Genomic DNA, 26,552 nt, shown 5'->3' on the forward strand with positions numbered 1-26,552 from the left:
TATTCATCATCATATTGATTGACAGTTGCCTAATCCCGAGTGGTCCTTGGAACTGCATGACTTCACTTTTAAATGTGTTTATTTTTATAGAAAAACAAAACAAAAACTGAAATCTAAAAAACAATAAACTAAAACTGCTCTTACTTTAACAGGAACAAGTTCACGTAGCATCCCATAAGAAGCTGGTTGAGTAAATTAGTTTTCACGGACCTTGAGGTCCACTTTGGTTGTCATAGTGGTCTTCATTCTTTGAGCTTCCTATAGAGGAGACATTCCTATGAAAATATTTAGAAATGATCATTTAGGTCTTGAATGTATTGGCCTTTGAGTGCTTTGTAACCGTAAAGCTATATGGAACAGACTTTATTTAAATATGTTGACATGGAAATGTGTCCTATTTAATGCATGGGTCGGTTCAATCAGGATCTACCCCGGTTCCTTTTAACACGGCGAGATGGCGAGTTAGTAGAAAGCTCAACTGTCTGTTGTTTTTCATTAGAACGGGCTGCCGTGGATCAGAGTTCATTACTGGCTCAGTACCTGAGCGTCACTGTTTAATCTGAATGCATCGTTGAGAAAGCAGCCCTCTCGCGGCAGATCGGCAGAGATCCCGAGAGGCAAGGCCACTGTTATCAGACCGTGTGGGCAAATCAAGAGCCAGGCGGCCTCGGTGTCTGTGCATCGTCGCCGTTTCCTTTCTTCAAGGAGCCGCGATGCACTGTGCTGCTGTTGAAACCCAGAGCAGCCAACCACATAGAATGGATGAGGCCAGATACAACGTCAGTAACGAATGCAACAATGTTTTCATCCATTAATGGACAACATTTCCGCCGTCTGACGTAATAAATATGAATGAACTGAAGTGTAGTGACACCGGGCTGACCCTCTGAACACAAAGGGTCAGCCCGGTTACGTGTTTAGGCACGTTAGCTGTTAGCTGTATTAACCCCATTACCTGCTAGCTACACATGTAATGGCTCCCAATGGCTGCTAACTAGTTGTCCTACTAGCACAGATATACACAACATATTCATAAGGAATATAGATTATTTTTATGAATTTATTTCACAGTGTAAGAAACACTTTGAATTCAATGTTAATGTTGTAGTCGGTGCTCGGTTCAGTTTGTCATTTGCCAAGCAGTGGTCATACATACTTGCATATATACATACAATAGTCTCACCTATGTGTGCATATCAACAGACAACAGACCAAACAGAAGCTCTTGTTGATCACTTGTGGCTCCTCGTGGCCGGTTAAGAGTAGCGAGGAGTCGGCAGTCGGTATAAAACAATAACATGCCCAAAGGGGGAATACCACGAGAGGCTCTTGAGCACACAGTCATAAATGAGCACAACGATTTGGCTGATGGGTCCGGCAATATGTGCGATTAGCCGTGGACAGCCGGACAGACTCAGAGATGCGCAACCTAATGCGCGCACACACACACACACACACACACACACACACACACACACACACACACACACACACACACACACACACACCCACGCAGCCTAATACATAAACTCCTGGCACATATAATAATTACAGCAATGTAATATCCACAGTTTGTGTATCCATCAATCATTTTAGACATTACAAATCCGAGACACAGTCATAAAACACACACACACACACACTATCATTTATTAGAATTAATATAATTTACAGAATTAGTGCACACAGGAAAAGAGAAAATAAGTAATGTGGGAAAAAATAACATGCATAATCATAATAAGCCTTTAGACACGTACTATAAATTATTGATTGGACCCAGATTATCAAATGTGTGTCTCTGTCCCGTGGTAGTTCAGAGACGGCATCAAGGAGCTACATACTTCGTGCATATGGCTTCCTCGTCAGCTGCAGCTCTCATCTATGAATCAGCATTCTGTGTCATCGGTCACTGATTTATGACGCATCTGTTCCAACAGCATGCGGGTCGCTCTGTCCCGTGGAAGCCGAACGGTACGAAGCAGAGTAGCTGTCGTTTGCTTGGATGTGACGGGTAACGCATGTGGTCAACGATCTGGCGAGCAGAGAACAAATCCCCAAACGATAATGTAGTAAAATATTTCACTTAAAAAAAGATTGCTCCGTGAACTTTGCTCCTCCGTGTAATTACTGCAGCCGAAAGCGTCATTCGTCGCTAAGTAGCAGATTTAAAACAAGCCTCTTGTCCTGAAGAGCTCAATAAAGTTATTGTCTTGTTCCAAACCCGTCGGATAATTCGCCGGCTGATTTTCATTGTGTCCAATTACCAAATTAGCTCACAGCGCTGGGGTTTGTCCCAGCCATGTGATCTTCATCGTTCACGTTTGCATATATTAACACCGGTACAGTTCATCATTGCAACCTGAAAACTTCACTCAGCCGACTCGAGGAGTGACTCCGCTCTCTCTTTGTGTTCTTGAGTCTCTCGGCAGGAAGCCGCGCGTCGACATGTCTTGAACAACGAGCTTTGAACAACAATAATAACTGTTCTCGCAGTCTGTGTTTTGCTCTTGTTTGGGTGGTTTTCTCACGTGTCGACAGCCCCTCCAGGGCGTGGTCACACCCACGGGAATAATACGAGAGTAATTCTGAGGATTCATTGTTGTGCTTTCCTGTTCGGGTTCACGTTTTCTCTGTTGGAATTCAAAAGGAATGTCGCAATGATTCTCATCGGCAAAGATGCCGCTAATGGGTTTTGCTTTATTGGATGAAATGAGTCAACTGTGGAGAAAGGCTTCAGTTGCTCTCTCTCTTTCTCCTTCTCTTCTTCTCTTCTCTTCTCTCTCTCTCTCTCTCCCCCTCTCTCTCACACACACAGTAAAATATGATATTCATAATTGCTTCCAAATAACATAAAGGCGTGGGATTTTGTTTGTGCAGGCTTTATGACTTCAGGAGAAGGACCTTTTTTTTTTTTTTTTTCTTCTCAAATAAATCTCTGATATGTGTTGTGAAATTCTTTCAGACATGGCTCTTATTGTGTGAACGGAGGAATCTTCCTCAGCAGACAGTAGGAACATTGAGCCATCACCTCCCGTCCCTCATCTAGAACATTTTTATCTGAGGATAGTTTGAAGTGATAAAATGTGACTTTTGGCTTCACTGGTTAGTTACTGAAGGCTTCTTTATTTTCTCTGTCCGTTTTTTAAAGTCCACTGGCAGGTAGAGGGGGCATTTTACCTTGAATCTACTTCTTGGAATGAATAGAAGAAGTTGGTTGTTACATTCAGGTTGAACAGATTCCTTAAATTATATATAGGCTGGTCTTCAAAGGAAGGTTAGAAGACAACACAAAATATAAAAAGGCTCACATGTCATTGCTTCACCATCATGTACCATGTGCGCAGTGGATCCTCACGTGTGTGTGTGTGTGTGTGTGTGTGTGTGTGTGTGTGTTTTCCCCCCGTGGTGACAGTGGGAATGGAGAAGCCCGGCGTGGTGGAGCAGGTTGACCTGACTCCAACGCTGGCCCTGGGACTCGGCCTGCCCATATCTCAAAACAGCGTGGGCCGCGTCATCCCGGGTGTCATAGAGGAGACCTCTCTCCGAGACCAGCTACGCTTCCTGCATCTCAATGGCCACCAGCTCAGCTGCCTGCTCAAAGACAGCACGCCCGACTATGAGAAAGGTGGGTTACGAATTCGCCGAGTCCAACCTCTGGACTCGTTAAAGCTCGGTCAGCCGGGACCCTGTCTGACAGCGAGTCTCATCACTATGCGGTGTAGTTCAAGGGGCTGCTGATTGCACTCGGAAGCTAAATGTTCCCAACGAACACAACCACGGGACTATTTGCTGTAGCAGGAAAAACTCTTTCCAAAAGGCAGTTATATTTTCTTTTAACCTATTTCAGCTCAGTGTTTTGGGTTTTTACAGTCCATAGCTTAACTGTCTTTGTTCACACTCACCAACATCAGCCGTTGTCAATGTAAAAAAACAAAGCCTCCGTTATGTTCACTGCCAAACTGCACACAGACAGTTGGCGACCAGCCCGTGATTTTGCTGCTAAGGAGAGAGATATGTCCATCAGGAGTTGGCGGAGACCAAAAACCGAGCAAAAAGGAGAGCTCAGTATGTGTGTGTGTGTGTGTCTGTGCACGCGGTACTTTTATAGGAAGCTGTTTTATAACACATTAGCTATACCAGCTCTGGTGCTACGTGGTCAAGAAAAGGGTTAGTGCTGCTTTTAAAGGAATACAATGCGGGCGTATTTCTGACGGGTCTCTTCTTACAGCTAGTAAAACTGCGACCGCTCCACACAAGTTGTTGAGGTTTGTTTCACACGTGAGCTCGGAGGAAGCGCATCAGTGTCTCATTTGGGTGGTTGTTTCATTTGCGTCCCACTTGTGCCTGTCGTCTTTTCGACTGGAGACTTAAGTTGACTCAGAAGTGGCTCGCTGTAAGGAGAAGTCCATCTCCTCATTATTCACTCTGTGTTGTCGGCTGCATCAAAGCAGTGTTTAACCTGCAGCACTCTGATTAAGACTAGGGTGGAGTCATCTCACGTGCTCGAGCAAAAGCTTGTCAACACCGGAGTTATGAAAGAAGACACATTTTAGAGATTTTCCACTAGTCTCTGATGGCGGTTAACAGATTGAAAATGTTCATCTTTTTCTTCGTTCTACGCAGATGAATCAAGTGTGCATTTCCAGGAAGTAGGTTACTAAAAGTGGCCATAGACACTGACCATACAACACAAGAAAGAGAAACAGATGGACATGTTCCTGTCATGTCATGTCAGGGTGTAGGTGTTAAACCCTCTGTACACTGAATTCTATAAATTTCTATAAATGACCGTACAGCTGCGGGGGAAAATAAATGTCAAAATCCACACGGGGAGACTCTCAAACAAGCCGTGGTCTGTTCTTGAACATTAATGCCGTCCGCTCTGCGCAAATGCATGCACATATGCTCATGGAGCTCTGCTCCCGACTTTCATCTCGGGGTCACACTGTTTGTCAGAGTTATCCATCTCGCTGCCTCTCCCTCACGCCTCTCTCTCTGTTGCTGTCCCTCGCTTTCGGGTACATTTCATACACCGACGGCTGCAGTTACCATTGCAGACGTTTGGTCGGTCGGAAGCAATTTATCTCGTCGTTTCATACGAGACGGACGGGAATTGGGTCTGGGAGGCAAACTCTTTGATAACTGGCTTGTTTGGCAAACAATCAGACATGTGGCATTTCATTTGAGGATTCATAATCCTCTACAGAGCGGTTCAGACATAGTTAACGTGAAATGCTTTCGACGTGACAACCAAATAGATAATATGTGGTGCCAAGGTTGCTTACAGGCCTGCAGCCTCCCTGTCTAATGAGAATTGTCTGACCTCGGAGGCACAAAAACAGCTAGAGAAACTCTTTTATGAACATAAAATAAGGAATTACTCATGTCATTATCAAGTGTTAGAGGGCTGATTTCAAATCAACACCCCGGATCTGTAAGATTAGCGCGTCGTGATAACTAAATGAGTTGGATAGCCCGATGAGATTGCTGTAAATGAATGAGTGGGTTGGGAGATGAATCGCTGGCTGGCGTCGTGTTCGGCTCCGTCGTAGAGCTGCTAGCATGGCTTTAGAATTGGAGCTACTTTTCCCAAGTTGTCTTTTGCCTTTTTATAAACACATTATATTTCAGTATCAAATATTATCCGAAACTACCTGCTCTTTTTTTTAAGCACATCATTATGTTGTCTTTGGGCCTACAGACATTTGTACAGTGTCCCATTTGTCGGTACCTCAAGCCGTCGTACCCCGATGCTGAACTGTGAGACGAACCTGCAGGTGTGGTAAACGGCAAATATTGTTCTTTCAAAACTTGATTTAAAAGGGAACTACTTCTTTTCACATTGAAAACCGTACCGCACTTGCAGCACATTGGCACTCTATTTTGGTCCCTGGTTTCCATAGTGATGGGATGAAATGGAAATTATTTCAGCAGACCTACATTTGGATGTGTTGGTTTTTTATTTATATTTCTCCCTGAAACTGCACATGTGCGTAATCATGAAGCTGTTATGCAGTCAAATGTAATAGTTGTGACCGGTAGGAAATTCGCCTGGGATGATATTTTAAGTAGCACGGCTGTCGGACACCTGTTGGGGTCAAAGGGTGCGAAAGAAGTGGAAAGGAATGTGGCTGATTTCAGCATTCAAATGCGTTTCATCACTTATATTTACAGTGCAAACTGGAGTGTGACGCAATTGGATATATTAAGAGTTTTCATTACCGTGCAAACACTTTTCTTTGTCTTTTTAAAGTAACAATAACTTGCAGAACATGAAAGTGACATTTTCAAAGTTCAACTCGGTGCAAGGTTTAAAAAAAGCATCTTGTTCTGCCTCCGCATCTCTCTGCCAAGTTTCTTTTTTTATACTGTTTATTTTACGGTTATAATCCGCTGCAGTAATCACACTGAAATCAAGATTGCAATAACTTTATCCAAAGTTAAAGTAATTAAAGTCAGCTCGCTCTCCCAAATGGATTTGCTCTTGACTCCTACTCCTTTTCCACAAGCTGATGAATCTGACCCAACATATTTGTACCCCCCCTAATGGATATTCTTATTAGATAGTAGTCTGTTTATGGGTGTATCTCCTTTATGGTCCCATTTATTTGAGAATGTTCTTTTCTTTTCTTTGACCCAGGCCATTATTGGGTTCTCTACACATTTGTCATGTTCCAATATTGCTCCGTTTGTTGTTTTTCTTTCCACTCCGTTACTGAATCTTAACTTGGTTGGATTAAAGCAGCATCGTCTGCAACTGATTACATTTCCGAAAGCATATTCTTGAGTTTGATACAAGACTCTCTTCCTCCCCAAACAAATGGACTAAAGATTGTTTTTTTAAAATTAATTAATTAAAATCTGAGTATTGGTAACATATTTGTTTTAATGATGTAAAGTGACCCTGTTATTATTAAAGCGATCAGAGTCCATTTTTGTAACTCTTAACGCCCCCAAAATTGCATTGATCAAGTGTGTTTATAGTCTGCTTGACAAATAGTCACACCTACATATTTTGGATTGGCTTTGGACTGATTTCAGACTCAATAATAACTCCCCAAGTATTTCCTGTTACCCAAAGCTCAAATGAAGAACCTCACGCAGCAGAAGTACGACTGTCCTTCTAGGACTCGTTTGTAAATCCATCACTGTCCGCTTTGTTTCAATCTCCACATTGTGTTTTCCTTGTGCCTCTAACCTCAGGCATCTTGGAGGGCCATTAACCAATACGTGTTCTTTTGGACAGATGAAACATGGCCAGGGCCATTGATATTGTGTGATTCATGCCTGTGGCTTAAGGTTCTAATATTTCTACCAGCCCCTCTGTCTGGCAAAGCCACAGTCACTATTTATCACCGCTATGCCGCTGAGATAGGTGTTATGCTGCAAAATATTGGTTTTAGGGGTGTGTGTGTGTGTGTGTGTGTGTGTGTGTGTGTGTGTGTGTGTGTGTGTGTGTCTGATGTATACCACACATCAAACACTCCGCGTTGCTTTGTCCTTGAACATGTTCCTAAAGCACTGAAGTGAAATGAAAGCAGGCGTCCCTTCGCCCGCCTTGAGTAAACGTGTGAGTGAGTCGTGGCTCCTCATCGTTAGGGTCCTGATTAGAAATTAGAAATATTTGTTATTTATTTTTTAGGACAAAAGTTTTTTTTTTTAGTTTTTTTTTTACCTCCAGGCATTTTATTATCTTTTCAATTTCAGGAACATTATCGACACAGGAAACCGAACAAGCAACGGCTGAAATGTAATAGATTTCCCATTTCTAACATCCAACGGGCATCAGTATGATTGATGAAGTCATGAATAGGATTACTGAACTCTCATTCATGAGGAAGGAAATAGTAAGACAAATGTTCGTGCGGCAGCACAGGCGGCCTGAAGTGAGGCAAAGCACTCCAGACTGCCTTTAATTTTTCTTCACTGTTTTCACGATTTTGTTTTGTTTTTGAATAAACTAATAAAAAAATATCAGCCTCTCTGCCAGTGGTTCCATCTCCATCCAGTTGTAGCCGAGCATCCAACCGTGGTTGTAACGTTGCTAATATGTTCCAATAAGTTGGCAGATTGTTGATGTAAATAATGCCACCAATTGACACACAGTTCTCCCTTTTTATAATACTGAAACTATTGCATTCAGTTTGGAGGCCGTCTGCAAACAGAGATGGAAGTTACATAATAGAAAAGCACAGATTGTTTGCTTTGGGAGATAAGTGGAATAGTCCTGATGCATCAGAAGGTATTTGGTGATGAATAAATAGAGCAAAATAAATATGACGCCGCATCAGGAAACCCACAGAGGTTATTAATGAGATGCTGCAGATGTCCTCAATTTGATGAATCTATATGAACGCAATAGCTGCTGAAGTTGTGCTGCATGTCAAAGTAAAGCCAAGTGTTCGAGTACCTGACGGTGCACATCAATGTCAAAGTAATCCCCCCCCCACCCCCCCTCCCCCACCTCTTCATCCTGTTCCAGAGGCAGGCTTTGAGCAGTTCCGCGTGGCAGAAAGGGCTCATGGGATCTGGATGAAGCTCTTCCTGGATGGCAACACCTCGGAGGTGCTCACCAACATGGGCAAAAAGGTCCTGAAGCAGTACCTGGAGGCCCTGGCCGCCATGAGCTCGGCCCTCAGCAAGCAGCTGGGCAAGTACGACATGTACTCCATGGTCGCAGGCACGGTGTTTGTGTTTCAGGTGAGTGGGGGAGGGGTTATAAATCCTAAGGACTGTGGAGACTGGTAGATCGGTGTGCTATAATGTATGAAAGTCACAGGTGTGAAGAAACAAAATGAAACCACTCACCTCCAAAGGCACATGTCCACATTTGAAAGCTTTCTGTTTGTTTTTTTTGGTGCAGGAAAGTGTTTTAACAGTGTAATTGCCAGAAGGAAAAAAAGCTTTAAGATGCAACGGCCATAATTATCAATACTCACAACATGTGCTCTACGTGCATTATATGTTTAAGAGGACACACTGCTAAAATACTGTTTGCGTGTCCTGTGTGTTTCTGTGGTTGTGTCAGTTAAACCACAAAGAAGTTCTTCTTTTTCTTCCCCCTTCAGCTCCTGCTGGTCCTGCTGCTGGCCATGCCCGAAGCCCTCAGCGGCGAGGCGTCCGTGGACCTGCCCGTCCTCTCGGCCCTGCTCTCCCTGCCTTTCTACCTCCTGTGCCTGCTGCTGGCCTCGGTGCACGTCTTGGTGTGCACCTCCGCCGAGAGCTCCTGTTACTTCTGCAGCCTCTCCTGGGGCCTCGTGTTCGCCGCCGTCGCCTTCTCCTCGGCCATGTTTTGCATTCTGGTCTCCATGGCGACGCGGCGAATCCCCCTGGGGCCGACGATTCACGGGAAGGTGAGCCTGTGCGCCGAAATGTACCACCCACACAGATTGGAACAGATGTTTTCCCTCATAGGTGTGCGCACGCTTGTGCTTTGTCTGCGCGTGAGAGCTCAATACGGAAGCTAACTTGTGAACCCGTTCAGCTGCTCTGTGATTGTTTTGTAACGGAGAATATTAAAGTTACAAGTGAGGCATCTGAAGTTGGTTTTCCATCCGGAGACGGCTGCATTCACTAGCTTGCTGCTGTTTAAAGGTGCAGTGTGTAATAATAGCACATGCTCCAGCATTTCACCTCCACCACTGGGTCCACACGGTATACATTGACAGTCATCAGTTCAGCCGGTCAACATAACTCTTATAATATTCAAGAGTCTGCCTCCAGTTTACATTGGCCATCTTTAGGTTTTTTCTGTTGGCGGGGAGGTCCAAATTAAAATATGAGTCGGTTTTTTTCAACACTGTAACCTCTCCCACGTCGCACCATTTGCTCTTATGACTTCATACTGTGAAACAAAGGGCTGATTACAAGTTTTAGTTGATTTTCTTTGATCTGTTATCATTGAAAAATCACTGCATCAAAATCACGGCTGCAAAGAAGTTTTTCAGATTTGAGCCTTTGGTCACCCTTTATATTATTAGTCAAATAGTGCTTGACCGTATGCGCAGCTTATCGCATGTTTTTCATGGATGATTGCAAGTAATGAATTACTCGACAGTAGTGCACAGAGAAATGGGAAGGTAATACGTTGGTAGTAATTTTAATGACGTTTTTTCATACAGTAATGTCACTTTGACTGTATTGACCAAACTATATTGTTTTATGATGACACATAAAAAAAAAAGTACGAGAATCTTTTTGTCATTCATCGCAGTGACTGGGAGTTAGAGAGAAGGAACGCCGACTCAGCATTGCTCAAACTCCTGAGTTGAACTGTTAATGCCAACAGCACAACAAAAGGAACATGAATTTATCACAGATGCTGCCACCGTCTGCTCTGCCGCAGGTTTCCTCCGTGTCCCTGAAGTCACATACTCACATTATTTTCCAAAATCCAGCTCACATTTCTGAAACACACTGATGAACATAATCCGTCATTTCAAACGGCACATGTTTTGTATTGGGTTTTTTTTAACGCATCTTTGCAACCGCACAATCATTGCACTCCATATCAAAAATGTTCCAGGCCACCAGAATTGAATCTGTTGTGATCATTGCGTGTCTCCAGCTAGTTGCCCCCCACTCCCCCCTCTCCGCATAATAGAAAGTTTTGTTTTGCCTTTTTTGTTGTTATCAAAGCGCCGTTCACACCAGTGAAGCATGATGGGAAGATGAAATGTCGGACAAACCTTCACTATTTTCTGCATTATTAAGTAATAAAAAAACTGCAATAGACACAAAGCATTGTGTCAGTCAGTGCAGCAGTAGACCAGAGATATTTTAAAAGAACTGGATGTCTCCAGACGGCATCAACTTCATTCCAATGAAAGACGTTCATAAAGCAAACTAGTTTTTATCCTCGGGCTTCTGCGGAACCTTAGAGTAGGCGCTCTATACGTTCATGTAAAACTAATGCAGTCTAATACAACAGTCCTGCAGGTGTTTCTACTATTTTGTCCACCCCTTGGTTCAGGTTGATTAACAGAAACACCAGTTCAACCGCACCTCAAAACGTCATCCTCCAAAAAGATCACGAGGTTGACTCAACAAAACGTGAGAGCCTTCACAAGGGGAGGGTGTATTGCAGGACTGTTGCATTAGACCGCATCAGTTTTCGCTCGGTGTGCCTAATAAAGTGGTGAAGTGCAGTTCTTCTTCGTCTGAGCCGGCCGTCCTCCTGCCGGCTGAATTGCATGAGAACGACTTCCTGATGCAACACTTTGAGTAATAATACATACAGTCATGTTGAAGTTTGCAGCTGTTTTCTGTTGTAACGATGCAATTAGGACCATCAAGATGTCAGCTGTTTTTCAAACTCTTTGAAACTGGACTTTCTGAACTCTGTAGATGAAAGATACTGACTGATTTTTGTTTATGGTTAAAAACATTATTTTTTTTTCGACCATTATTATATATATATATATATATATATATATATATATATATATATATATACACACACACATATACCGACCATGTTGAAATGCACTTCAACAAATAAAAGTAATTGCCAGCAACGTTGAGACCGCTCCTCTAAATGGGCCATCAATCATATGTACTGGGACTAGGTATTCAGAAGGTGGAAGCACTCAGTCTTTAGTGTTTGTTTGAATTGGCCTAAAAGATGAGTCCTCTTTAGTGCTGCACCTCTTTGCTCATTATAATTTATCTGCAAAGGTTACATCTCATTTCCCTTCTGGGAACTTTGCAAAGTGCTGAGGGGGCAAAAAAGTCCGAAGGAATCCACTCGGGCCATTTGGGTTGGGTGAAGAAACCTCCCAAATCGTGACTCTGGTGCATGAGGAGGAGATGTACTGTGGATGTACTTCTGTGACTCTGGTTTCCTTGAGAAAGACAGTGGAATATCTTTGAGTTAAAAATAATAATAACAAAGTGCCCATAGCTCAGCGGGACTACTAAAGAGAAGAGTGCTTCCTCATCGAGCAGCAGACTTTTTATAGAGAGGCGAGACGGTCGGACAGAAACTAACTTGACCAATGAATGTGTCAAACATGTGCAATTACATCCACGTGTTTTGGACAGACCTCGACTGCACCCTCATGTCTCTGTAATGAGGCGATGACCACAGCATGAAGGGGAGCACATGGTTTGACTGTTTGGCTGCAACTGAAAAGTGTCAGAAAGAAAAAGAAAAACTCCACAAATTGAAACCACCCAAAAATAGAACAAATGGCAAACCTCACATTGAAGCAGTGGATGTTTGTGACTTGATGATAATTGATTATCAAATTAGTGGTGTTTAAGCAGTAATGTATGTGTGTGTGTGTGATTTATGTGAACAACGTAATGCAATCAACACTTACTTCTGTATCTTCAATGCATCTGAAACAGAAACGCCTGCAGTGCTGCATCCTGATGCAGCGATGATGAAGGCTATAAAAGCTCAGATCAGTTGATATTTATGGATAATAAACTATAAAATCTGTTACTTGTGTTAATGTAGTCCTAAAATACTGCTGCAGATATGTTTTTAACTACTACAGCTTGCTGACGTTGACTTGCAAGTTGATGTTGGAATCAATTTTCAAATATTATTGATTACTTTGAAAGCGGTATATGGAGCAGTTCCATGCATTGCTAATATATCTTGTTCCACAAAACGCTGATAAAATCTTTACAGTCATGGCCCATCTTTATGGCCAAGATCTTTATCTCTATAATGACCTGTGTGAGGAAATATAATTAGTAGACTCTGTGTCCTCTAAGTCATGGCTGACAAACTCATTTTGATATTGTGATTAGACACAACAAAAAAAGCTGTTTTTAGTGTAACACTATATTAGTATTGGTGATGAATTCAGCTGGAACATTTTCAGATGGTATTTAATCCGCTTTCGCCAGTTTTACTTCTTTTTGCAACACTTTTCAGCAACCTTTTAAATGTGCTTGAATACTTTAAAAACACGATTTAGTTGCTGATTAATATTGTGCAACAAAGTTCCAAAATGAGGACGGAAAGGGCAAGAAATTATCTAAAGCCAGATGAGGTCTCGTTATATTTCAATATACATTCGCTTGAATCCGTGTGGATCAGAGTGCAAAGCGCTGCGTCTGCGTTGACGTGACAAACGATGGCATCCAAACCTTTTATTAGAGGCATCCTGATTAGTTTCTCTGCAACTGGAAGATTAAGCACACTCACTGACCCATCGCCCCCCAACAAGAATGTGATTAGACTTCCAGTTGAATGAATTTGAATAACCGAAAGGCCGATATTAACCCGTAACAAATATATTGATCCTCGTTTCGGGGGCCTGCAATAGTTTTAAGGCCAAATGTTTTGGACAGAAAGGTAATCGTGCTGTCCTTTCACTGTGCTTTGACATGATGTAGAGAGGGCAGAGGATGGGATCTCTTTATTTATACATTAGGCTTCAGTTCAGGTTTTGAGTGATGGATGTTCTAATGTATAGTTTGGCCCCGAGGCTGCTCAGGAAATATTTCTCCCTATAGTGCTCTTTAAATCATCCTCGCTCTCCTTCATTGTTTCAATTGTATAACTCTTTTCTTTGTTTTTGTTGGATAATTAAAGGGATGGTTCCACATTTATTCACTTTCTGGCGGAGAGCAAGAGGAGAAGGTCGATACCACTCGTGTCTGTTCATTAAGTGTCAGAAGAAGGTTAGCTTAGCTTAGCACCGAGACTATAGAAACAAGTGGGAAACCGCTAGTCCACCGACCAGGTCCGATAACGTTCACCACGTTGCACATTATGTCCAGTTTGTTTAATAATAAGAAAACCAAAGTGTATCCGAGTGGTTATGTGCTGGGCTGTTCTTGGTTGGGACCAGTAACTTCCTGGAGCAGCTGATTGGAACTCAAAAGTCTTCTCAAATAGTCTTAACCAACTTGAAATGGATGCATGCATTAACTTTTTGAGATGTGACTGCTAATTTAGGATCAGAATCCAAAGCAATACTACACAAAAAAACGCTGCTTCTCTAGAACCGAGGGGGCCACGTATTGATGCTCGCGGTACTCCTCGGGCCACGCTGACCTGCCTGGCTGTACATTTGCCAGTGGAGTCAATAATTCCTGTCTTGGAATTTGGATCTTAACCGGTTCTTGAAAGCCAAACCCAGTTTTCAGACCTGTCCAACAATAGGTGGGATCAACGTTCTCAAATGTGAGATCTAATATCATACATCGAATGCATCATAGAGAGATTTAATCGACTACTTTTGATATCGTGCTATGGCATGCAAGCTCAAAACTAGTGAAATTGTGCCAATAGAATATTAATAGTGAAATAATAGTTCTATATAAATAATACTTCTATTTTGCTTATCTTCCTTCTACTTTAAAACAAAGCAAACAAGATTTAATCAGTGAAGGAAAACATGAGGAAATGTTGTTTTTGAGATTTCGCAACTGGAGGAGAGAGAGACACCAACAGGAAGCAGTGGAGCTGAAAAACATATTACAGCTCCCTTTGGGCTGTGACTTGTTTTATTTATTTTTTAAACAAAGGAGTTGTTGGCACAGAGGACATTAATCATATTATCTTTAATGCAACAGTAACTCTGATTCTGAAAAATGAATGGGCAGACCTTGCTTAACCAGAGACTCAACCCTGAAATATATGCAGGATAAAGAACTATATTTCCGGATAAATAGCATTATGGTTATTCAATCTGGCAGGCCTTCATTAAAAGAACAACCTAGATCCGTATAATGTATGAAAATGCATGCCACCTCGAAGCCATAGATCCTGCAGCAGTTGAGTGATGCTTTTTTCCTTTTTTATTTCTTTGCAACACAACTACCGGAACTAAATATTTAATGTCCCAGCATGTCGTGTAAAGCAAACGGGCGCATGTGTGAAAGCTCCCGTCCGGCGGTGATCTGGTGCTGCAGCCTCAGGTGAGCGCGGGCTGAGATGCACGTCTGTCGGGTCGTTGATTGGTTGGGCTAAAACATTGCTGCCGGACTACGAGGCCGGCTGAACTTGATTTGAACTTGCTTTACGCGGTCACGCGCCGTCACCACTGAACCAAATTATTTGCATTTAAGTATGCCGTTGGACGAACTCCAATTATAGAAAATGTGATGACCGACCGCAATTTCTGAATGACGGCTCGCGGTCTCCGTCTGCTGCACTTAGAGTCCTCTATTACCGTATCTCAAACTCTTATTCTTGAAGCTCCCTTTTTATAATGGGCAGAAAAAGAAATAATCATGACCCAATTCACCACAGGCCTAATCTATGAATTGAGAGAAAAGTGAGTTTGTGCATAGCATTTGCTTTCCTGACCCTTATTACTGCCCTTTCCCCATCACCTCATGTTTCCTTGACGAGGTAAACCATCGTTAGACCTATACAACTTTTTAACATGTACGCATGTTAAATACTTTATAAGAGAGACCAAATAAACTTATTTAAGTGCATCTCGTTCTTCAAAAAGAAACGTAGTGTACGCTAGCCTTTCATATTCGATTCACGAAAACGATGAGAAGAAAAAGGACATTTAGGAACATCCCTCATTAAGCTTTAATGTGTACTGCAGTTATCGACATATAGGAGAAATGCTGCTATTGTATTTGGCAACCCCAAAAAGATCTCCTCTGACCCCGACTCGGCCTCTGGGATGACTGGCCTGTACTGTACATGTCCAGAAAACAGAAGTCTGGATATGTGAGAAGTATGCAGTCTGCATCAATGGAGGATTTGAAATGAAGGGGGTTGAGATAATAGAGCGGCAGGTCTAAGTGGTTGCAAATTGAAATGTTTTATTATGAAGCACATGGGTCATTTAATGAGTGTCACTAGATGAGGTTTTTTTTAATATTGAAATATATTAGTATGAATCACCCAAGCAGTAGTTTGGGCCAAATGATTATCCCACAGAGTTGAACAATTATAACTGCCGGTGGATCCACAGTACAGAGGTGGGCGAGGGGATAGAAGGTTGAGTGAGACGTCATGGTAAATAGACGTGTATTCGTCAACACTACATCATTCATCGTCATTCACCCATTCACTCCCATTCACACACTGATGGGAGTCTACCGTGGTCGGGCGTGGGTGGCGGCTGCATGTATTGCACAAGTTGTGAATGGTATCAGTTAAATAGATGTGTCGAGGTCAAACTTACGCCTAAGATTTAGGATTCAGTCAGCGTCTTATTACGTTTGTACTTTTGGCTTCAGACGTGATTATAAAATCACTGGATATGGATCTCTAGCATCATTTTGTCAGAAGGAACATATACATGCTGTTTTCACTCCATCTTCCTGTTGTCTTTCGTAGTCTCCATTGAGGAGCGGCGGCGGCAGCGAGTGGTCCCTGTCGGAGCTCGACGTGCTGCTGCTGGCCGGCACGGTCGGACACACCCTCAGCTTGGCGGCGAGCAGCTTCGTGGAGGAAGAGCACCAAACCTGGTACTTCCTGCTCAACACCCTCTGCCTCGCCGTCTTCCAAGACGTGTGCCGCAAGTACTTCAGGGAGCAGAGGGGCCACGGAGATGAGGAAGAGCCCATCCTCCCTTCCAAAGACGGCCATCACCCCAAGGCCGAGGTGTGCTCGGAGAAGTGGCTCGCGTTGGCCACGCCGCCCTTCACTCTGGTCTGCTGCCGGCTGCTGCGCTCCCTCAACCAGACCGGGGTGCAGTGGGCTCATCTTCCCGACGTGGGACATTGGCTCAACAGGTTGGGTTGTCTAATATAAATAAATACAGAAAAAAAAAAATCATAATTTCCTACATTTTAATTATGGCAATTTTCATTTTGAAATGCTATTTTTTTTTCTCACATTTTTGCAGGTGACTCATCTCACTTGTCATGACACTTGTCTTTTTTTTTTTTTCAAAGTAGAGTGTTAACATGCAGCAGCTACCCGATACATAATTACTCTTGGCAGCATTATGATTCCTAAGAGGTTTCTCTGGGAGAAGACGCACCACTCTATGAATAGCAAAGAGACGGAGTGGCACGTCTTTCTCTTTAGCTTCCCTGAAGCCTTCAGAGTTCCCTATTTAACAACACAAAAGGTCTGAATATACAAAGTGGTGATACGTATAGAAGTTTACTTGATACAAGGTCTGGTAAATGCGTGCATAAATCCCTTCCAGTAAACAGAAAGCCTTGTTCTCTTGTTACTCAAGACTCCTCTGCTGGTCAGCAGGTTGTTTGTTCTGTCCAACACTTATTAAAGACTTTATTGAACATAGGGCTGCAGGCAGAGCTGAGGATTATGAGCACGTTGTTATGCATATGATATGTGTGAACAGGACATGAGGAGAACTCATTTTCTCCACAGCTAGAGTTGAGGGTCTCTCTTAGGTTTGAGTCCTGCAGAATTAAATTGAAAAGGGTTCTTTCGCTGCTTCAGTCCCGACGTGCAGCCGCCGCACACATTCACTGTCAAAAAAGGCAGCGAATATCAAATTGTTCAAAGACAACAGCCTCAGTAGTCGAGAACACAATACAGCGACAATCTCCATTTGTCTCTCCACCTACTCGTGACGGTAACAGATCAATGTCCCCAGCTCACCCCTGTTCTCTGGGGAATGTAAAAGCCGGCCATTATGTCCCATTTAGAACATAGCTGAGGCTATGGGGTGTTAAGTCTTTTCTCCTGACACTGAAACCGTTTTTAGTTTTTTTTTCTTTCTGGCTGACAGGCTGAGAGGATCATCCACTTATGGGGAAAATAGGTTCTGTGATTGTTTAGTCTGTAGAAAAACGACAATTTCTCACTAAAACTGAGCCATTAATATTCTGTTCTTTAACATGCATCACATTGTGGGATAGAGATGTGGATTCTGACTTTATCCCTGTCCAGCGTTGGCCTTTCTTCCTACCGGCACTGTCTGTTGCTTGGATAATGAGATCTAGGTTGTGTGCTTCTTGTCTCAAAAGTACCCAACTTTCACTTTGTCTGTTCCATCAAAAAAAACCGAAAAAAACACAGCTTCTATTAAATTTTGTATACGTCCTTTGTGGTCTTATTAGTGGCAGTGTAATTTTAAACTATATAGCCTTAAATCCAGTGAACAATTGAAGATCCGTTCCTCTTTAAAGTTGAAACTACTGCTGGAGGATAGGACCGAGGGTGTTTCATCTCATCCAAATGTTCTCTGTTGCTCAGTAAATAGTCTACTTCAAGGTTTGATTATTTGCTTTTTGATGTTGGTTAAATTCCTTTTTGCTCGTCATATTTCATCGCGGAATAAGTTCTTAAACTAAATTCAGTCACAATTTTCCTTCGTATTAGGAGTTGTCTTAACCCCATGACCGCCTGTCTCTCTAGCTCTGAACACAGGACGGTGCTCTCCCTGCTGGCTGCTTTCTGCCTGGTTCTTATCTACCTCCTGGTTCAAAGACGGTGCTCGTGCGTCTCCAAGGTTGCTCTTGCCCTCGGGCTTCTGGGTGTCTACAGCTACCGGGCAGCTGTCGGCAATGTGTTGTTTCCCTGGCAACACTCCGGTCGAACTACGTCCAAGTAAGTTTTTGTGACTCTTTGATGTACTTTCCTTCACCATAAGACTTGCTGTCCCCCGTCAGCGAGTTGAACCACAGAGCAGGAGGGCCGGGTTGCTCTGATTGAGTGTGCAGGCCGCAGTGCAACGCTCACGCCAGCATCTCTCGACCTCTTAAACTCCCCTTGGACGCCGGCGTCCTCGATCGACATCATTGCGAATGCATTTTGCTTACGTTGGGTTTGACTGGAAAGTTAAGACTCTTGTGAATCCAATGGGTGATGATGTTAGGCCCCGTTGTAGCCATTTCATTGCAGTGAGACCATTTTCTGAAACTTGAGGTCCCTGTAATAAATAAATAAATGACCTGTTGTGACCTCATGAAACTTTACAAACACAAAGTAGACGTAGGGCATCGGGGGACGTATTGCTTTCCTCTGTATATTGACAATAAGGGACAGAAGTGCTCGCCGCCCAATCGTCGCAGAAATGTCAAAGGTTTTGATATCAAATTACAGCATGGATTCTTCTGTGGTGTTTCTCAAGGTCTAAATGTGGGATGTATGCTGGATAAATAAAAAAATATATATGTATACGGGATATTCAATTCTCAAGAGGTCAACATTGGTTAAATGTTGCACCAAATCTGTGTAACAAATCTGAACAACCCAACATCTTATGAGGCGTAAGTGAGCATGGGAATGGCTATCGTACGTTTCCATCATAATGTTGTTCAACATTTTAATAGGCGGCTCACCAAAATGCAATGTTATTACAGATTTATCACTGGAAACACTTGACACGCAGTGCTGAGCTGCAGCTCAATTTATCTTCAGGATCACAGCTTTCAGATGATTTATACTTGGTACATAATTATGTGGCACATACTGTTGACCTGCCCCCCCCTAAAAAAATACAGAAATGTGTCTATGGTAGGGTCTGTGGTGACACAAACTGCTGTCCTTTTTTCATTTCACTTTATTTTTTTACATTTTCATCTACCTACAGTAAATCCCCTCAAGACCTAAAGAAAAAAAAAAGTCTGACAGCATCTCAAATTAATTTAATTACACTGAGAGGCGAGTCGCACAATCTATGACTGTTGATTTTAATTGACAGCAGTATCGACGGTTCTTTTCTCCAACACAAGTCTCTGACACAGACACAGTCTCCCCCCCCCCCCACCCCCCTTCCCCCTCCTGTCCTCCCTAAGTGATGAAAACAAAGTCACATTTTCACAACACAGAGGAGTAAGCTAGATAATTGGTGTTCAGATTGAACAGGGATAGTGAAGAGGCAATATATCAACATGCATAATATTGGAATAGTAGTTTTGCAAATTGGCTTTTCATTTGGCTTGAAAATTGTTTTTTTTTTAAGCTTCCATGACTGAAATACAAAAGCATCCACTGCTCATTGTTGGGTTTGGAAATATGTAGGAGCTCCTTGGGGAGCTCAAGATGTGCAAAATTGTGAGAAAGAGATTTTTGAAATTTGAAATCTTGGCACGGAACAGCAACTATTTTGCACCTTTTAAACATGATTATTGGAGATCTTGCTAAAACTATATGTGGTTTTAGCCAGCGTGGCTTTAGAACTGACAACGTTGGTCAGTTCAGCGGTCCACTACAAATACCGCGGCAACTATTGGTCGGATTGCCATAACATTTGACAGAAGATGGGTTCTAATTGCTTTTCTGGTCCACAGACTTTTCCTTTTGCACTTATTTACTGTAATAATGTTTCTTGGATGGATCGGGAAAACAAAATTCTGTTGACATTCATGGTCCCTAAATGTTGTGTGACTTTTATCACCAGAAGGTTCAAGTTTGTGGTCTTGGACCGTTTCAACAATAATTGCATGGATTGCCATGACCTCCATGTTTAACACTGGATGAATGGATGTGGTCAACCTCTTAATTTATCCAAAACCCAAGTTTAGAATTATCTGCAAAACGAATGACATTCCCATCGGCTCTATACCATTGTCATGTTAGCACCCCGACATTAGCATTTAGCACCACTGGGCCTAAGTACAGCTTCACAGAGCCACCAGCATGGCTTGTTTATGTGACAACAGGAACATCATATTGAATCAAGCAGTTCTTTGACAGATTTGGACACCATAATTAGCCCCATCATTTTACTGATTTGCGAGAAGCAAAAATATTCAACATTGAGAAATTTGACTCGCTACCGTGCTGCTTAATGATAAGGAGGGTGCTTTTCCAGCTTTTTGGGTTGAAATTGCTCTTGAGTTCCTCCTGCTATCATTGAAAGATAACTCTTGAGAAGCTGGCCTGAATCCCTTGTAGTACACCTGAGGATAAGCACCTCCTCTCCCAGAGCCTCAAACCTTAATCAAGCAGAATACTAGCACCTAAACAATCTGTGTGTCCTTGACCTCAAACCTGAAACATAATATTTAATGTGTGCCTTTTTAAAGAAAAAAAAGAAGACATCATTATCCCCGAAGACTGGTGCCTCTTTACACTGTACACTGAATCCTTTCACACCATCTATATGCAATAGCTGTTGTTAGCGTTGTCCAAAAAGAGAGGAAATCGACCATCTTGCAGCTGCTACATGTGGTAATTTTTCATTCTGCAGACTGTAGCTTGGCACAAAGTTATCTCCTACTAACCCCCGTCAGAAAATAATGAGTGTGCAGGGCTGCACACGGTTCCCCTGTCTATTTTCCCTGACCTCCCTTCATCTACCAACAGTACCTGGCCTCCCCTCACCTTTCCTGTTCTCCTTGGCAGTCTCTCCTACTTGCTCACCTAATTAAAAGCTCAGCCTCTCACCCTCACCCACCCAACGACACCTGACTGAAGCCATGCAGGGTCCCCGGCTCCTTTTGACGAACTGTATGATTGACAAGGTTGATGTTGACCCAGTCCTTCAGCTTTTTCCTTCAGACCTCAACAAGTTGATCATTACGGTGCTCCGCCTCATGGATGTATTTTCGACTTCGAATGGCCTGCCGAAGTTCTTAATTTGGAGCTCAGGCGAGCCGTCGTCTCCGGTCTTGAGAGATCTCAGGTGCTGTGTTTTGATTGCCTGGCAAGGAGATGTCATATTTGTGTAATTATACTAGAATGTTTTTGGTTTTGTTTAGTTTCCATCTGCTGAGCTGTTGGAATCAAATGGTCAACATTTCCCACGGGTCTGTTTCTTTTGGTTTGGTATTTTTGAACAACCATATTGTCAAACTTAGAGTTATTTTTAGATTATCAGAGTACTTTTTCTGTGGAATGACAAAAGCAAAGATTGTTGACATTTTCACCACACCATAATGTAATAAAAAATAATGACATTTTGACAGTGACCTATTTTTAAAGTCTGGCCTTCCTGGGTGTTTTATCGGAGTAAAGCCCCCCTGGCTACTCCCCAGGTCCCTCTTCGCCTTCCCTTTGTGCCAACTGTCTAATTGCACTGTTGCATCTTTCAGAATGGCTAATGGGGTTGAGAACCGCCAACGCTCACTTTAAACTGTTCAGAGTGGATTAATGTCACTGTGGATACAGTTTGTCTCCCTCTGTTTCTCTCTCTCACACACACACACACACACACAAACAAACCCTTCGTTCTGGCATAATTTAGAAATGAACCTTAAAAATAGACGACTGACGGGGCAAAAGTACTCTGCATTGTTTTTTATTTTACTTGATATTGAGAGTCACCGATTATGACCCGAGCACAACAATAAAAAGCTGATCTATAGAGGAAGGTCAGGATGAAGCAAATCCTATTTTTTTATGTTCTAATGGGAAGTAGCTGAGCCTCAAAGCGGCCGGCCGAGGGCCAAGCCTGTCGAAGCCTCTATGCATCATAGACAAAGTTTCTTTCAGGCTCCGTCCTCTTTTACATTTATGACGCATTTTCCACCAAACATGACGCCACCAGAAGCATTAACAATGTTTGTTTTCATCCCTGTGTGTGTTTGTATGGGTTTCACACCTGCACAAAACATGACCCATTTTATCATGTTCTGCCTTATCTAGGAAGGGGCTGTTTCCAAATTTAAAAATATTCATGCATACCGATCCAACTTAAAAATGGAAATATATTCAAACTTGTCTCAAAACAGCTGTGAAACCCCTGCCACACACACACACACACTCACTCACTCACTCACTCACTCACTCACTCACTCACTCACTCACTCACTCACTCACACTCTCTCTCTCTCACACACACACACACACACACACTCACAGAATTCAGTTTTATTACCCAAGAGGTAAACAATTTATAACCCTGTTTCAAAGGCAATTCTGTGTTGGTGCAACACATCGGTGGTAACATTTCACAAATCATTATTCTCCTGACTTTAGTTGTTCATTAAAGTGCTTTTGTGTGTACTTCATCTTTCTAAATCATACTACTGTTAAAAAAAAGGCTGAACAGAAATAAAGACCAACTCACACTGCCAGAGCTGCTATTGATCTATGGACGCGTAGACTAAATTTAATTGAGAAAGCAATAGTGTTTTCATTTCCCATGGCCATTCTCTGACAACATTAAATTGAAAATGAAAAAGCCAAATCCGCTTTATGGTTGACAATATTAAAAAATGAGTTCTAATTGAAAATGCAAGTTAAAAAGCATAATTAAAGTGATTCATTTCCATCGACCACTTTGCACATTCTTTGACAATTTTAAAATCAAAAATTGGAAAAGCCAATCAACATTTTGTTTTCAAAAACCCTGCTTTATAGTTTACAATATTCAAATGTGAAAATGGAAAATAAATTGAAATTACATGTCAATGATGTCATGCTGTTCCCTGAATAAATGAAATGGCCAAATGAGTGCATTTTCAAGTTGGAGCAAATCTCTTGAGTGTTGAAAAGTGCACTCACCCAACTAGCCAACGTAGTCCCGCCTTCTGAGAATGACTGACAAGTTGCTAGAAATGGCAATTACATATACTGTAGCTTTATGAAAATTAAACGTGGAACTGCGCTTTCATTTCACTTACGACATAAATGGTCCATTCAATATTTATATTGCCATTTCATTTTAAAACTTGAAGTAACTTTGAATGTTGTCAACCATGAAGAACCATTTTTAAATTTGTCAGAGAATGCTAGTAATGCAAATTAAAATGTTACATTTTCATTATTGAATTTTAATCTAAAGTTTGACCCAATTGATGCACATGTAAGTGGGAAATTAAAATGTTTTTGTGAGATTCCAGAAGTACTTGTGGTTTGTAGTGTAATTGAATGTCTTTGTCTGTGGCCATTGTTTCAAAGTCTGCCACTTTGTCCCAGTGGCATTTATAATAGTTGCGACTTCGTGGTGTAGTAGCTAGCACTGTCGCCTCACAGCAAGAGGGCCGCGGGTTCAATTCCCGGTCGGAGCGGTCCTTCTGTGTGGAGTTTGCATGTTCTCCCCGTGGCAGCGTGGGTTCTCTCCGGGCTCTCCGGCTTCCTCCCACAGTCCAAAGACATGCTGCAGGTTAATTGATCTCTAAATTGCCCATAGGTGTGAATGTGAGAGTGAATGGTTGTATGTCCCTACATGTGCTCTCGATGGACTGGCGGCCTGTCCAGTATATTACTTGTTTTGGCTGAGTTACTGTAAGTGTTCGCCCGATGCAGGTGATTGATGAAGGGGATACACCAAACATGTTGAGGGGATTGGATGGTCTTACCTTTTCTTATTCGCTTGTTTCCAAGGTAACATGAAATCCAGGCAGCCCCTCTGTACCACAGCTTGTCAAGCTACAGTTTTCTGTCTACTGCTGCTAATAACATTACAAAATGCAGCAAACTAGATCAGATTGATTTGTTTGTTTTCTCACCACGCAAATGAGGATTCCCCGAGATCCCCCTTTAAACCCTCTGGAAGCTCATTCTTAACCTGACATTTTACCTCAATAACATTCAATATTTGTGACTAAGTGAGCAACAATCGAATGTCAAGGTTTGAATAAACATCCTGTGGTTATGGTTATATATGTGGAATCTGATACTTTAGCTAATCTGCTTCATCAACACTGAGCTTGTTTGATCAGATCAGGAAGGGCATTCGGAAATGTGACATCCCCCTTTTTTCCCCAAATGAGCCCCGCCCACCTCAAACTAGTGAGAAGATCACATGCAGACAAGCGTGGAATCAACCAAACTGTTAACTTTGGCAGAACTTCATGTCGGACCCCATAAATCATTGTAAGAAGCTCATTGAGAATATTTGTTTTCAGGGTCTCTAGAAATATTGATTATCCCCTAAGGTTGCAAAATTCTGGGAATATTCAAGATTGGGAAATGACAGGAATACAATTTTAATATATGTGGTTTGCTAGAAACAAATTGTGTCTTACAATAACAGACCTAATGCATTCATTTGTCAAATACAATGTGAAATATGTCATGTGGGGAGTTAGCTAGCTAGCAAATTAACTAATTGGGAAAGGTACAAAGGTAGCTGTGGGAAAACTTATGGTTTTAAAGTGGACAACCAATTTATAAAATAAGTCCTCGACACTACAGAATTAGTTGAAGTAAATTAATTAAAATTCCTCAGTGAGCATGTTCAATCAAGCTACATCCCACATGGCAACAGCTAGCTAGCAAGAACTAGCAGAAGGTGTTAACAAGTTATAAACTGCTTTAAGCTAGAAATATCATAAAAGAATATGAAATATAGTCACCCAGTAGTGCCGTAGTGTTTCCAATAATGTGGGCTGCCCAAATATAAGTTGAATCAGTAACTATTAAAAGGTACGATTTGTATATTCTAAATTGTGCAAACTTGGAAAGTTTCCAGAAAGTGCGCTACCCTTTGCTACCCTAATCATTAGGATAATGTGTTTAGTATGAAAGCAATACCAGAGAGTAATGCTGCGTTGGATGTATTTTTAGGCAGTCGTTTTCCATGCACCTGACTAGATATACTTTGATCCATTAATGAATGAGTACATTGGGGATATGGTATTACTGCATCTGCTTTAATGAATGTTTAATGGCCTGCATTGTCTTTATTAATCTGATAGTGGCACTCTCTTGAAATACTTTTATGTTTCAGGGCTGTAGTTCGCTGTAGTTCTCTGCTGGAAGACACAGCTGAACACCATTATCACAACCAGTATGGCCTTTTTGTTATTGTTCTGGAACGAGACCGAGCCTGCTGTGACCTTGTGTGTTCGTTCGGTGGTCTGAACAACAGCATGCTAAAGGGCAGTTGGAGGACTTTTACCAACTCCTCAATACAAGATGGCATCGTATCCGAGGAGGGCTGCTGGGATTGTTGTTCAATACTAACGACTTAACCGTTGAACTCTCTAGTCGTCCGGAACAAAATGTCCCTTTTCCACTGACGTTTTAAGATGCTCTGCATATTCCCACCAAAGCACACGCACTTCACACACAACTAAGAACGCAGCGTTGTTAACCCGGCGTACGCCATCGTTCCTTTAACTGCTCCCATTAGCTCGCTTACATCTCCCCATTGGAAAACCATGACTTTGGTGTTAATCTATCCTCCGAGGGGGACCGGATGGCATGAGGGTGTTGCAGGAGTCTTGTTTCGTGTTGTTGCAGTGGCTGCTGTTTGTCTGTAGAGAGTGATGGAAACAGATTGCGTAATCCGCCCTTAGCTAAATGATTAAATAAAGGCTAGAAATGTTGAGGAATCTGATTGGTGCAGAGCTGTGCTGTGTGATATACTGTAATCAGGAGACACTTGAAGTGACTGCAGCCACTTTGCGGGGGGGGGGGGGGGGGGGGGGGCGGCGCTATTGGGGAAATGACGTGAACCACAAATCGCCTTTATGGCCCAAACAAGGAGGAGGGCTTGTGCTTTTTCTGCATCCAAAAATGAGACACGATTGCTTTCCTCCACGCTTATTGTCTCAGATTGATGTGTGTTAGCGCTGCGGTCTTTGAGTTGGATGCACAGGTTTCACAAGGGGAGGCATCTTTTAACGTTTCACATGTACATCTCACATGTTTTCCTGTCGTTGGATGACGATAGCATTTAGTGTGTGGCACAACACGTTGCGTTGAGCACAAACGTGACACAAAGATTAGTTTGTTATACTCTTATATATTTCTTCACCCAGCGCACTAGTTAACTAATAAGCCCGTCAGCTCAAATCCA

At 42.3% G+C, this 26,552-nt stretch overlaps 1 protein-coding gene across 2 annotated transcripts in view; it reads left to right on the top strand.

The window, feature by feature from the left end:
• pigg (phosphatidylinositol glycan anchor biosynthesis class G) overlaps positions 1-26,552 on the top strand; it is a 55,038-nt gene that overhangs the window by 13,574 nt on the left and 14,912 nt on the right. For both annotated transcript variants that reach the window (XM_034543383.1, XM_034543384.1), the window contains 5 exons: positions 3,413-3,625; positions 8,483-8,700; positions 9,069-9,353; positions 16,271-16,668; positions 18,272-18,463. In XM_034543383.1, coding sequence (XP_034399274.1) covers positions 3,413-3,625; positions 8,483-8,700; positions 9,069-9,353; positions 16,271-16,668; positions 18,272-18,463 — 1,306 coding nt within the window. The remainder of the gene's footprint in view (positions 1-3,412; positions 3,626-8,482; positions 8,701-9,068; positions 9,354-16,270; positions 16,669-18,271; positions 18,464-26,552) is intronic.

The sequence above is a fragment of the Cyclopterus lumpus genome, chromosome 10, assembly GCF_009769545.1.
Source record: "Cyclopterus lumpus isolate fCycLum1 chromosome 10, fCycLum1.pri, whole genome shotgun sequence".
Taxonomy (NCBI): Eukaryota; Metazoa; Chordata; class Actinopteri; order Perciformes; family Cyclopteridae; genus Cyclopterus; species Cyclopterus lumpus.